Below are 14,164 nucleotides of genomic sequence, written 5' to 3' on the forward strand. Positions count from 1 at the left end.
TTTTTCTCTACCTCTTTTGTGGCGTCAAAAACTGTTAGAATGCTGTTTAATTCCTCACAGGGACGGGGAGGATGGGTTGAATGAGAACATGGCTCATCTCGGCAATGCCCGAACAGGCAGGGAGTGGTCGGTACCGCAGGTGGTTAACGCAGCACTAAAGAGGGTGTTGGCTCCGCCCCAGATGCCCGTGACCTGCTGGTCCGCAAGGTCTTTTTGAGCGATCCGTCAAATGTCCCCAGCAATGCGGGTTTATTCATATCCCCATTAGCACACAAAGCGGAGTCATCAGTCGCCTTGCCGACGCCTCATAAAATGCACGGGCTTGTCCCAGAAAGCATTACCCATGGGGATCATCCTGCTGGAATGGCGGCATTATTAACAGGTCAAGCTTCTGCAACCGAAGCTGCCGTGTGTTGTTCTCGGTCCCGTTCCCCCGTTCGCTGGCGTTCCTCTCCACACCAACCCATCCCATCTGTCTCCCCTCTGAATTCCCACAGTGCCACGGTGCTCATTACTCCCAGCCAAGCCTGCAGGCTTCAGCTCCTGGTTGAAATAGTATCAAAGCGGTAGGCTCACTGTGCCCGGCTTGTCTTACGGAGTGTTCTCCTGCAGTAATGTTTGCCACTATTGGTCACCTCTGCCTGACAGAGGGTGCTTAAGAGTTTTATAACACTCGAGTGTTAATGGGCCAATTTCCCCCATCTTCTTTCAGATCTTTGACAGCGATGGAGGAGAGCTCCCTCCTCAAAGCACTGAGGTAGGATACCACCAGGAAATCTATTACAGTTCATGTTTGCATTTGGGTCTCTGTAATTTGTTTTAAACATTAGTTACATTTTGATTTCCGTAATTAATACATGTCCGGAAAGGCATTTCCCCTCACGCCTGGTTTTCCTCTGACTCATAGAAGACATATATTATTTTTGATCACATTTGATGGCATGTCTTATTTCATACAGAAGCACTTCTGATCTGTGTACAGACACAATGCTCTACATTCATGTGTCTTTGCATTGAGTTTTGTTCCATTAATGGTTAAATCCAGCCCCAAACAGTATATGCACAAAGATTCTCTTTCATCGGAGCACATTTAAGAGATTCTCATTTCCTGTGTTTAATTCCTCTGGTCTTGCAGGCACATGGTTGTTAGAGATGCTTCAAAACCATATAAAATGTGATGATTTTGTTTTTACTCTTCTTATTACAATCACCCACTTTAATAAACACAGCATGCACTGTAGTTTCCACCTCCTAGAGCAAAGCTGATGAAGGGCTTCTGTCCGAAACGTCCCGTTTGTCTGGAAACCTCCCATACTACACACACTTTTATTCCCTCTCATACCCTCTCTTCTCTCCCGTGTGTGTGTGTATTTATTCTGAATATATATTTATTCATTTGCATTTATTTATATATAAAAAACTGTGGGCATAATATTGTCTGGTTGCTAAGATGCGCTGTTAGAGGACTATTTTAGTATGGCACTCACTTCAGACATGAAGCTTCTGTTCCGCTTTGCTCCATCTTTTAAAAGAAGCGGATAGAGGTTAGCTTCTATAAATGATCACCCACCATTTTGGAAAGGAAAGTCTGAAGTAAGGGAGACAGAGACACACACACACACACACACAGACACGGCGCAGTGTTGTACAGCAGCGGCTGCAGGATATTTGGCCTTGGCGACTCATGGAAAGCTGACAGTTAGAACACTGTGGGCAGTATGGAATGAATGAATGCACGCTCAGTCATGCTGGTCAGGGGAGTGTCGGCACGGAGACAGGCCGTGCACAGACTCAGTTTTCCCCAACCACTGACCCTGGCCTGAGAGGACCAGCGAGGCCACACTGGCATCCATGGGTTGACCTGGGGTCTTGTCTTCAGGCGTTTTGACCATCAGTTTGATAACTGCATTGACAGGACAAACTATGCTAAGACGAGCTCTCTCGCTGGCTGGTGACAGCAGGGCTTCATGACGGGCCATTGTCACATGCGTGCCAGAACGCCGGGGCCTTTCCTCTTGTTGCCTGGCTGCTGTTTAAGCTAGATTTCTGAAAGGTTTCGGAGAGTCTGATGAATGCTCGTCTGTGTCAGACTGACTTTCCAGACACAAGGCTCTTTTTTCCTGCTCACTGACTGAGGACGCCAAAGACATAAAACCAACCAAATTCACCAGTGTTTTTCATATCAGCAGACCCAAGGCTAGGTAACTGCAGTGATGCATGTTGGTAGATTACCTCAAAAACAAAGTTTCAATATGTACCATCTACTGCTTGCCTATGAGTCCTCTTTTAACTGTTTGACATCCACTGGCCAATTCATGCAGTGTACTGTTTTAAAGGTAAAGAAAACGGATCATTTTTAGATTTTCATTGCATATAATTTTATTTTAGGAAATTGATTATAATTCAGCTTACAGTCACTTGCACTTTTAGCCAGTTCTGATAAAGGCTCCACCGCATCTCTGCAGATGTTTCAGTGGCCCACAGACATAAATGTTGCCAATTTTCAAGCAGTAATTCAGCAGCTACATGATCATTATAATCAGAATTATCCACAATGAGCTCGGATCACAACGTGTTATAATTTCTAAATGGTTAGATTTGTGGCAGTTCGTTCCACGAGATGAAACACTGCCAAGTTTTGCGTTTGCTCTGATGAAATGCACTGACTTTGTTCTCCCTATGCCTGTCCTTTCCTCTCTTCCACTCAGAGACTGGATGGTTTAGCTGACGTTTACTCAGTAGCACCACCTGAAGGCAAGGACTGGGATAGCGGATTAGAAACTCCAACCTCTGTGTACATGCCAGACTACCAGGCGGTTCCAGTCCTTCTGAAAGGCCAACACACAGTCATGGATGTCCTTACTATGGTCTGCAAGGTAGTACATCAAAGTGTTCATTTACAATTTGTCCTTTAAATGGAACAACACAAGCTGCTGTCAGCGTTCCAGAGAGGAGACGTTAAGGTGGCAGACGCTAATGGGATTTAGATTATTCTGTGGATGATGGGATTTTACAATAAAAGCTTTCCAGGAGATGTGTGAAACCTCAAGTCTCTGATGTATAAGGAGCATTAATCTCATTAATAGCAGAGTCCAAAGAACAGCCCTCCAGTGCCAAGGCTTGACTGTACAGACGCGTTTTTACCTCTGTGCTATGACGGTCTACTACATTATTCTGTATGCACACTCTCTGACCTTTTGTGGTGGGTACACATGCACAACCTCTCCAATTTGTGCTCAGCATGTGTGTGTTTGTGTGTGCATACATGTGTTGCACATAGATGGTTGAGTAACAGAATAATGGACACAGGCACATGGGAATGATCATTAAAAAGATGAGCTGCATATGTTTACCCTGTCCGCCTGTCCTACTGTACTGTCCTGGAGTGTGTGACAGCAGTGTGACTAACAACCAAAGTACACAACACATTCATTTTCTCTCCTTTGGGATGTGATGCCACCATCTGATGACTGTCAGTATTGCACTTAAGTCTTTTGTATGGACTATTAATTAGTATGGTTGCACTTAATAATAATAATAATAATAATAATAATAATAATGTTTTTGTGTGTGTGTGTGTGTGTGTGTGTATATATATATATATATATATATATATATATATATATATATATATATATATATATACTAATAATATTATTAATTAATAATACATTCAATTTTATATATGTTATAGAAATATTGAACTTTGCAATACTAATATCACAGGTCACAATAAGTAAAGGAGCCTTATCAGAAACAAATCATCAAAACTGCTTACTTTTTATTAAATTGACATTAAATTGACAATTGTTTTGATTCACCAAGACCTTAATATAATCCAATCACACTACATTTGCAGCATATTTTGTCCTTGTCGTGCAGACCTGATGATAAAAAACCAGACCGAAGCAGGAATCCGGTGATTGATGCTTGTGTGTTTACGAGGATCTGTGTTTCAGGTTAGGGACTTGGATCCTGCTCAGCACTGCCTGCGGCTGCAGCGTCACACTGCTGAGGGGATGGAGGTTTGCACCCCTGCGGGACACGAGCCCCTGCAGGACCTGGTATGGCCTGGTTTACTGCAGCCCTCCACCAGCTAAATGTCCCCACATAGTGTGCCATTGTTGGAGTTGAAGGCACATTGTTTAGCCAGAATGAGCTAAGGAGCCTTTCCCCTGTTCCCCAGTCATACACACAGCTGGAGGTCAGCCCCCTGGATGTCTGCACGCTGTATATGACCAGGCCCTCGCTCACGGGAGACTTTGGTAAGAGGCTTGTGCTTCTACAGGGTGGGTGTGTGGGTGTGTTTCATTGCCACACATATGGCCTCTCATGTCCCCCTCTCTTGCCTGTCAGGGTTTGCCGTCACAGGTCACGTGGACAGCCTGCACAGCAGCCGGATTGTGGTCAGTGAGGTTCTCCCTGATGGAGTCGCCTTCAGAGAAGGTGTTGCTACGGATACTGGAGAGAATGCTATAAACCACTGCATATACAATATTTATTTTCCTAGAAAGGGAAATTCCGTTGCGTTTTTGTGACTCAGGTTTAGGGTACATGTGTAATTTGTTGTTCCTCTTACTGCGTAAAGTTCACTAGTAGTGCACTAGTATATGTGTAGTATGCAGTGTTGCGGTGTGAGCTGTGTTTTGGGAACGTGCGGGGCCTTCCTTACAAGCGCTGCTGTGCTGGCATGGTCGTCAGGTCTGAGGCCGGGCGATGAAATCCTGGTGCTGAATGGCTGCGAGGTGTCCTCTCTAGACCTGGCTCACATTCAGACGCGCTTCAGCGAACAGACGCTGCACCTGACAGTCAGACGGAACCCTCCCTCCTACGGTCTGCCTGACCCAGCGCCCACGCAAGCACATAACCGTCAGCAGCGGCCGCAGCAGCTGCTGAAGGACCACCTGTACGGTCGCCACCGGGCCAAGTCTGCTACAGGTGCAGGAGCAAGCATTCCCGTACACGCCCAGAAACATGTTCGCCCACAGTTGTGACTACAGACATGTTCGACACATTCGCCCTCTGACGTTCCCACACATTCGCCCACAGACATGTTCAATCACTCCTCCACAAACATGCTCATGTTTGCTCACACATCTACAAAAAGCTACTACTTTGCAAAAACTGTGTGTGTGTGCGTGCGTGCATCAGCATTCACATGCATTTGTGTTTTGCCTGATGGTTATTAAATTATTATTATTATTATTATTATTATTATTATTATTATTCAACAAGTTACACAAGTTACATTATGTGTAAAATTCATCGCAGTATGATGCTGAACATTTTAAATAACTCATGTCCTCGGCACGGCAACAGTGACTGCCTCTGGCTGACCATACTTTGCCACAGACTTCCCCTTGCAAGTGTCTTCTTCCTCTTACTAGAATCCTCCTTTCTGACTCAGCCATTTACATAAGAGTTGATAAGCAACAGGATGTTTATAGCTTGGATGGTCTAAGAAGGAGTGTGGCTGTGTGCTCTGGGACTGAGGTGTGTATGGAGGAATCTTTGAGACATCCCTGGTAGGTCACACAAGTAATGCTGGATGCAGTATCCAGAATAATGTTAACTAGTTCTGATGTCCTGCATTCAGATCCTTGATGTTGAGAAGATGTCTGTGGTTAAAAAAACCGCTTTCATTTATAAGTTCTGTTATAACACTTCTTGTATCAGGAACTAGCCATGTAGGTTGTAGTAAGAAACCTATATGTGATGGCAGCTTATTGTAAATGTATAATTTGTTTGGTCATTGATTCATCTGCATGTTGAGATCCTGCCAGCAATTGTCAGTAATTTCAAGGAATTTGATTAGATTTACAACAATTTATGACATTTTACTGACACCGTTTATATGTTTCTGATAGAGAAGATGGACAGTTGCTGGTTCATTGAGCAGCTGACAAGGAAAAAACAGGTCGTTCAAGCTAGCAGGGAAAAAAGAATGAACCACCAACCTTAATCAAAAATCATCCTAAAATCACACATGGTGCAAAGTAAAATCCAAAAAAAGTATTCCTGGATATTCACCTTTAGTTCTCTCTTAATGTCCTTGCCATCGTTGCTAGACTGGCCCATAGACTAAAAGATAACGCTACTGTACTACTCAGGCTGGGTTCACTAAAATAAATAATTGTCCCAAATTTGTAGGTTTAATCTTGACGTTTCTGAAATGGCTCCACTATGCTGTGCATGGCGTGAGAGAGCCTTCCTGCTAGCATGAGTAACGCTCATTTCACACACTTCGTCAGTCACAGCTCAGCCAGGAGCCAAACACATTCAGACACACACACGGCCACAGACACTTGTGGTCAGGCTCGTTTCCCTCCCATGCCAGTGTTGCGCATCACAAAGTTGCGGTTTACGCGCGCTCGGTTCTTCAGTTTTCCCATGGACCAGTGAGGGGGGAGAGAAGTGCGAACACGCACCTACTACCGAGCGACAGCCAAAGGGGCCCAATGTGCGCAGTTATGTGTAGTCCTGTGTGGCCAGTCTTTCTAATGGCGCGCAGGAGCTGAGTAACACACCACACGTCCTTTAGCAAGGCGGGCTTTGCAGGTGAATGGTGTTGCACAATGCTGGGAGCAGTTTTAAGAGGGACTTCTAGCAGGGATTACACGTTTAAGACTTGATGCATATTAAGAGATGCTTAAAACGGGCTTTAAATTTTTGACATATTACACAGGATTTTAATCTTCTGTTCACTGAATATGGTGACTTGAGTTTATTGAATATATTTATGTTTGTTTCGTAAAGAGTAACCACCTTAAGCGTAAGTTTGGCCTTAGTGAGTCGTGACCCAGTGGCTGCAGTTGCCTGCCTGAGCCTCTAGAGGTGCTGAGTTTCCTGAGCGGGACTGCGCTGCTGACGTGGCTGGTGACGAGAGATCAGAAACACCGACTACCTGACACTTCACTTAATGAAATCACTCATGCTGAGGCTTCTCATTATACACCCAACAATGTGTGGAATGGGCCACACTCACAAAGGCCGCTCCACAGGGAAATGTCTATTTATAGTCATACAAGCATTCTTCCTGTTTGTGTGTGTGTGTGTGGGGGGCGGGGGGGGTGTTCACTGACACCCCAACCCCCTTCCCGTCTAGTGACAGCCAACAACGCACATCTGGAACACTTTGAGAAACCCAAAGTGCTTTTAGTGGCTCAGACCCAGGACGGTGCGTCAACCCCCCCAGCACACCTCCAGCCGAGCTGGTGTAATCGAGCAGTCTGTTCCCCTTTCTCTCTCCACAGACGTGTCCTTTGTGATGCAGGCCTCCGCCCCAGCCGTAGAGAATGGTCTGCAGCAGCCTCGCCGGCACCAGCAAGCAGCGCAGCACAGCAAGGTAAGGGTTGACCTCAGAGGAGGCCCATCGCCTCATCACGCTGTTGTGCATGTAACCGAATGTTCCAGAGGCATTTAGACTCGCTCCATGTGTGAAATAACCGTTGATTGTGCATTTAGATAATTGGTAATGTTCATCTAAAAGGAAAAAAAAAGGCATAAAAGTTTGTAGAGTCTTGTATAAGCTTCTGGTGCTAAATTAGGACCTTTTTTTTACCTTTTATTTAAAAAAATAAAATTACATGGGTTTTTTTTGGGGGGGGGGGGGTACATGCGCATGTGCAGCTGCGTGGCTCTCTGATGGCCGTCATTAGCTCAGTGATTACTGGCTCTGTGGCTTCTCCTCCAGCTTACACATTATCCACACCTGCAGTAGAGCATGTGCCCGTGCTGGGCTGGAGCGTACTCTAGACCACACACCTTGCCTATCTCCGTCACAACACGCGTGTAGATGTGGGCAACTCGTGCTGGGGCTGGATTCTGCACGCCGGGAGGAAATCCTCAACCCCGATGAAAGGCAAGCAGACTGCAGAGAACCGGACAGAGCAGAAAGAGAGGATGTGGAGTGAGAGACGGCTGAGCTCTGTAATAGAATTAGAGGAAGTGTGTAGGTGTTTTTTGTTTTGTTTGTTTGTTTGTTTGTTTTCAGTGGAACAATCTTGATGCACTTTTGTACTTAGAAGAAATTTCTAATAGCATATAATCCCTTTCTGCTTTTTTTTGGCTAACATTTTAGGCTCTGCACAGTAAGCAGCAGCTGACTACTTTTAAAGGAGTGTTCGTTCTTTTTGTATCTTTCATACACTGCTGGTGATTGATGTTGGAGTGCGCTTGAGTAGCACGATGATTTTGAATAAAGGTGCCTCTGAATTTTGGGGTCATATTTCAGTGCACTTGGCACAGCAGGAGAGGATGAATGAGAGAGAAAATACACAATCAGTAAAATGTCATCAAGTACTGTCAATCCAGCTGTGGCACTACTATGTTATATTATTACAGCATGTTAAGTGGAAGGTACGATTTGCCATAGTTCTTAATTGTTCCTCGCTGAATCTCAAGCACACTCGCTGAGAAGCCAGGTGTTGTGGTCGGTGAAGGGTGGAGTGGGGGTGTGTTAGAAAAGAATAGTATTGAATTTATTCTTTTCCTACATGTGGTATGTGCTATAGAAGGTTATTTATCGTTCATATCATTAATTTAAGCGCTGTAATAATAGTTAACTCTAATGGTGGAGTGCGCCTTCTAGTGTCTGTACCAGGCTGCGTGGGTTCTCTCCACTGTCAGCCTGCTCCTGATCCAGAACTTCTGAGGGTTAGACAGAATATGCTCTTTCTGCCCCCTCTGTTTGCTTATTGACAAAGACCGGGCTCTCTGTGTCATACCGAATTATGGGCTAGACTGCAGCGCATCTCTGCATTAATGTGTGCATCAGGGACCTAGCGGAGGCACGGGGACATGGGTACTCAGGGCTACTTCTCCACCCGGGAATAGCCAGTCTGATTATTATCTTGGCTAGCAGTATTTGCGCCTTGAAATGATCGGGCCTCGGAGCAAAATTGTGGAAAAACCTAAACTCGCATACAAAAAACCCCCAAAAACCTAAACTTGCATACAAAAAAAAAAAAAGAACAGGTCAGCAGCTGTGCTGTGCTGTCCCGTGACTGATAGCAGAATGCCTAAAAGCTCACCTCTGCTCTCTCTAGCCTTTAATTACGGTGTAGGTTGGAGATTTACTTGTTTGGAACAGCACTTGAGCATGTTAACATCAATTCAGAGTGGTAGTGGTATTGCAGCTTGGCAAAAAAAAAAAGGATTTAATTGAAAGAAGACTGTAAAGCGGGGTCTTAGCACATGGTGCTGTGAGAAGTGCTGGCACTTGTCCAGTTTTAATGGTTATGCCACTCCATCTGTTGTTGCTGGTCACCTCCTGATATAGACTCTGTCTGGATGAGACCGCAGTTAATATTTATCGAGTTAATGCAAGTGATCCACTGCGCGAGCAGTAATTGCCCGTTGCTCTCTCTGCGAGTATCTGCGGTTACACCAGCTCTGAAGCTCATCCACCAAGGACGGATTTCCAAGGTTATTAGTTCACTCTGAGAATAATGAAATTACAAAATACGTTTTTGGGGGGAATCTTCTTTCTGGCCCCATTTGTGTTGACTGAAGCATTGATGATGAGGATGATTATATTATTATTATTATTATTATTATTAGTATTATTATTAGCCCCTTATCTTATGCTTGCATGTCCCCAATCTTCCTAACCACCGAGGAGCCAGTTTTGCCCCATTTGTATCTTTGTACTTAAGGAAGTGTTACTGGAACGATGAGGTAGCCTCATTTCAGTTTATTTTTCATTGGTGTCAAATGTTCTCCAGGTTGTGTTTATCCTCTGTGCTCCACTTGCCACTTGTTGGAACAAAGTAAGCTCTCGTATCCATACCTTAACTGCCAGAGTCTCTGGGGACAGTTTTTAAAATAAATTCCAGGTCTGTTGTGGTGGATATTTAGTGTTTTTAGCCTTGATCATGAAGCACATAAAGTCTTGGTGAACTTTTAGCAATTCTGGCCAAGTGCATGCATTTATTCAGCTTAAACCATCTCCAAAGAAGGCATTTCAGACTCTATACTTTTAAGGTTCTTAACCTGGGTGTAACATCACCCTTCTCTGGTCATCAGAGACACAGACAAGTTTGGTCACTAAAAGATGACGTATATCGTATTCCATTTTTGCACAGTTACACACAAGGTCAGGTCAGTTAAGGCACACAGCCAGATATGTTGCAACAGGACGCGTCTGGCCATCAGAATGTCCCTGAAATTCGGAAGCCACCATCATCAGACTCCCAGCGCACTGCCCTCCAGTGTGGCCCTAGGGGGAAGGTATCTGCTAAGCCACTCGGTCAGCATATAGACTTTGAGCCGTTTCATAATCTGGGCTTACCTGCCGGTCTCATCTGAAAGCCGAAACCGTGCCGCTGTCAGCCATGCGCAGGGCAGCAAAAGAGCTGCGGTCAGGGCCGGACCCAAAGGCCCAGAGGACGGAGCGCAACGCTGGGCGCCTCTCCGCCCTCATCGGGGTCTTCCCGCTCTGGCCCACCTGCTGGAGGACATGGTGGCATGTGTGGCCTGCTGGAAGATGGCAGAGGGGTCAGTGCTCTTGGTAACACGCTTTACCTTATTTACCAGAATCTTCTTGTGTGATGTGGGTGACCCTTGTGTTTCCATGAATATAAAATTGAATTGGGGCTCATTTGGCTTTGGGATCTTTTTGTAACTGTCAATCAGTGTCAGTCAGTCTGGTTGGCCATTTTATGAGTGGTGACAGCCACCGCTGTCTAATTGATTTGGAAGTGGTCTGATTGGCCGGTGCAGTCCACAGATATCTTGGAATTGTGCATTTTACACTCGGTTGCTCCTGACGGATGCGATGAGGTCTTGTCCCAGCATGCTTTATTGGGTTTTTCCCATTCACATCCATTGTTTTCCATTATAAGGTCTTTGGTTTGCCCTGCCTGGGGGATTGCTGGGTAGACACCATTACTAAAATGTTTGCAGCAACTCCTCGGAAAGTCAAAAAAAAAAAATATTGGCTGAAAAACGAGCCAGAGAGAATATAACAGAAAGTGCACCACTCACTAGCGTGGCCCTCTGTTGATTTATATGCTTGTGCCTTTATTTATTGAGCTTTAAAAAGAAGGTGGCAGCATGGCAAAGCAGCCCTCACCTCACCGATGAATCATGACCTGTCGGAGGTCTACTGCCGTGCAACGGGACACTTTCCACCGAGAAATGGGCACAACTCAGACCAGCGTCGGCCTGTATTTTACCTGGGCTGTTCCATAGGAGTCTTTTAGCCAGTTGTTCTAATGCACTTGGGGTCACACTTCAGTAGGAGCTTATTTAAGAGTTTGAATTAGAGGTCCGGCGCCAGTGCCAGTGCCCAGAACATGCTGGGCATGTTTGGTGTCTGCCAGTTGTCCTTTGATTGTTCATGGTGAATAATTGGACTTTTCCTTTGAGTAAATCATTTGAGTTATCCTTCGAGTAAATTGTTGGTTTTCGAAATAATTGCTTGTTGTTTGAATGTTTGAAGTACTTGAAATGTTTAGTTGAAGGCTAGCAAGAAAGGGAGAGGTGTGGTAGCTTAGCCCCCTGCTAATGGAAAACACCAGCTGGAGCTAATCCTCTGCTTGGAAGGCATATACCAGCCATAATCTCTCTACCCTCTACGCTACCTCTTCTGACCTTATTGACATTACCACTGCCTCCTCTGATTCACCTACATGATTAATAACTAATATATAACATTTAATAAATGATAAATTGCATAGATCTCAGGACTGCTATTTATATGTTGCTTTCAGCAACAGAAATTGCCCCTGTTAAACTGTTATATTGAAGGATATACAAGTATATATTAGTGCAGTGGTAATATTTAAAATTTTATAAATCCTCAGAGCCATCATCAGACCTTACGATAGTGCCCGGCCTCGTGTGGCCAGAGTGTGTATGCAGTTCCTGGATGACGAAGGCCATCCAGACACCTGGGAGCCTACCGAGTCACGTTATGAGTTGAATTTGAAAAAAATCTCGCAAATTGGATTAGACTGTAATTTCAGTTTTTCACTTTGATTTTCAGTGTGATTTTGAATCCAGCTCTCAGTGCGTTGATTTTGGTTTCCAGTCACAGTTGTCATTTTGTTCTCAATGAAGTACACAATTTATATCTGTAAAGATTTTCAACTTGAAGATCCATTGTGCGATTTAAGTGTTTCTCTTAATTTGTTTTGAGCTGTGTATATACACGCGCACACACAGAGTGGACTGATTCAGCATTAAATATGCTTCAGTTGCAAAAGAAATCTCCACAAGCAGCACTCTGTAAATTATTCTTGCTTTATAAACTTTTTGAACTCTCCATGTGCAAATGCAAAACTTTCTACTGAGATGCGCTGTCAGGAGTAGCACACTGAATTGGTAACGAATGTTCCCGTCCATATCCAGTTGTAACTGAATGTCCTTCCGGAGAGGGCCGGGTTAGGCATGGTGTTCTGCATGCAGCTTTGGAGCGCTCCGCGGCACCTGCCAAGGCTTGGTGTCAGGAGACCCGCTTTTGGAATAAACAAAGCCCTGTCTGTCATGCCTAATGGCTTCCAAGTAGGTACTGTTTGCTAACAGGGGTGTCAAATCCCTTTGTTTTGTGGGCAGCATTAGACCAGGCAGCATGGTAAGCTTGTTTACGGCATGTGTAGAGCTTCAGAAAGTGCAGGATCAGCTGCAGTCATAAGCCTGGTTCATACCTACTGCGAACAAACCATGCACGGCCAAAGCGACGTCGTTTTGAACAAAACCGTCTGCTGCATTTGTGTAGTATTTAAAGAGCGTACATGCCACTGCATCCTCCATCCATCAGCCCATCTCAGCAGAGGTTCCTCCTCATTGATGAAGAGCAGGTGCCTTCTAACCAGCTCCATGGTGTCTATGGTCAGCGCATGTTTGAATTTGGGTCTGTTTCTTTTGTTTCTCATTTACTGTGTGGGAGAGAGCAGCTTTGGGCTTTCTGCTTGAGCAGCTTTGCCCTACAATGCCACCCCAGACTTGGGGTCAAAGTACGCAGGCACCCAGGACGGTGACGCAAGAGGCATGAACATCGAGCAATGCAGATTGTCCAGCGCCACGGCGCACAAAGTGGCATTTCGGTAGGACCGAATCATAACTAGGCCAAAGCTAGAGAGCTATACATGGACCATTTGTCTTTTCAAAAGTAAAAGAAAGATGACTCAGGTTGGATGTATGGCTCAGGTTGAATGTATGGATCATGCCAGACAACTGGCTGGAATTTACAAAGGAAGCTTCAGTGGGCAGGGAAGAATGACACGAATAAATTGGCTTAGTTGGATTATTGTGGTTGGGAGATCACTGATCCACTTACCAAAATAAGTCCACGCTGAATCCAGTTCCTTTAAACATACATACATGCCTGCATTCTATGGTATGATTTGCAGGATTTAGCATGTTTTTTACATTTAAAATAAAGAACTCGGAGAACAGGAACACCTCCAGCTTGTTTGTATAGGACTGGACCATTTGTTTAGGGGGGCGGTCCCAAACAACAGGCACATGCCATCCGCAGAGCTCACTGCTCTTTCCAGCTAATCCGTCTTTGGTGGTGAACATCTCTTCTGTACGCTGCTGTCAGGTTGGACACGAGCACCGAGGGTAGTGGCTGCAGACCTGTCCGCATGACCGCCATTGGCCGTGTTGCTGAAAGGCCTTTGGCAGGCTGCCCAACCTCTTCCCTCCGTGCGCTGGAAGCCGCACTGGGGTTACGGAGGTGAAGGGAGGCATTTCTCAGCACGCGCGTGACTAGCCGCTTCGTGCCCAGTCAACAGCAGACATGCAGATTTGATGTGCGTGTTTCAGCGGGGCAGCAGCAGTCTGGTCTCCTTCGTCTACATGCGCAGAACCGGTCATCCGCTGACGGCTCCCACCTGACGGACCTCTAGGAGATCGTTGAGCTTTCTCAGACTTTCTGAGGGGGGTTGGGACAGGAAGAAGGGTTGACGGGTTGTTCAGGAGAGGGGAAAAAGCCTGACCCAATGAAGACCAAAACATGACCCTTGCGTCAGAGTGCCAGTCCAGTACAGCCTGGAGCCTCCTGTATGCTGTGCTGATCATGGTGAGGTGTACTGGGCCAGTGGCAAAGAAGAACACTGTCAGTGAGTCATGATGTTTATTTAAAGTTCTGGTTTACTCAGGGTTTTTTTTCAATGAGAGTACAGTGTGATGGCTGTTCACAATGGCCAAGCTGAAG

At 45.4% G+C, this 14,164-nt stretch overlaps 1 protein-coding gene across 5 annotated transcripts in view; it reads left to right on the plus strand.

Annotated features, from left to right (window-relative positions):
* The window catches only part of tiam2a (TIAM Rac1 associated GEF 2a), a 54,525-nt gene that overhangs the window by 28,741 nt on the left and 11,620 nt on the right, over positions 1 to 14,164 (plus strand). For all 5 annotated transcript variants that reach the window (XM_027001486.3, XM_035533174.2, XM_035533173.2 and 2 more), the window contains 7 exons: positions 713 to 757; positions 2,709 to 2,876; positions 3,960 to 4,064; positions 4,187 to 4,265; positions 4,357 to 4,446; positions 4,702 to 4,938; positions 7,254 to 7,345. In XM_027001486.3, the coding sequence (XP_026857287.3) occupies positions 713 to 757; positions 2,709 to 2,876; positions 3,960 to 4,064; positions 4,187 to 4,265; positions 4,357 to 4,446; positions 4,702 to 4,938; positions 7,254 to 7,345 (816 nt within the window). The remainder of the gene's footprint in view (positions 1 to 712; positions 758 to 2,708; positions 2,877 to 3,959; positions 4,065 to 4,186; positions 4,266 to 4,356; positions 4,447 to 4,701; positions 4,939 to 7,253; positions 7,346 to 14,164) is intronic.

This window comes from Electrophorus electricus, chromosome 10 (genome assembly GCF_041902795.1).
Source record: "Electrophorus electricus isolate QZ-2024a chromosome 10, ASM4190279v1, whole genome shotgun sequence".
Classification (NCBI taxonomy): Eukaryota; Metazoa; Chordata; class Actinopteri; order Gymnotiformes; family Gymnotidae; genus Electrophorus; species Electrophorus electricus.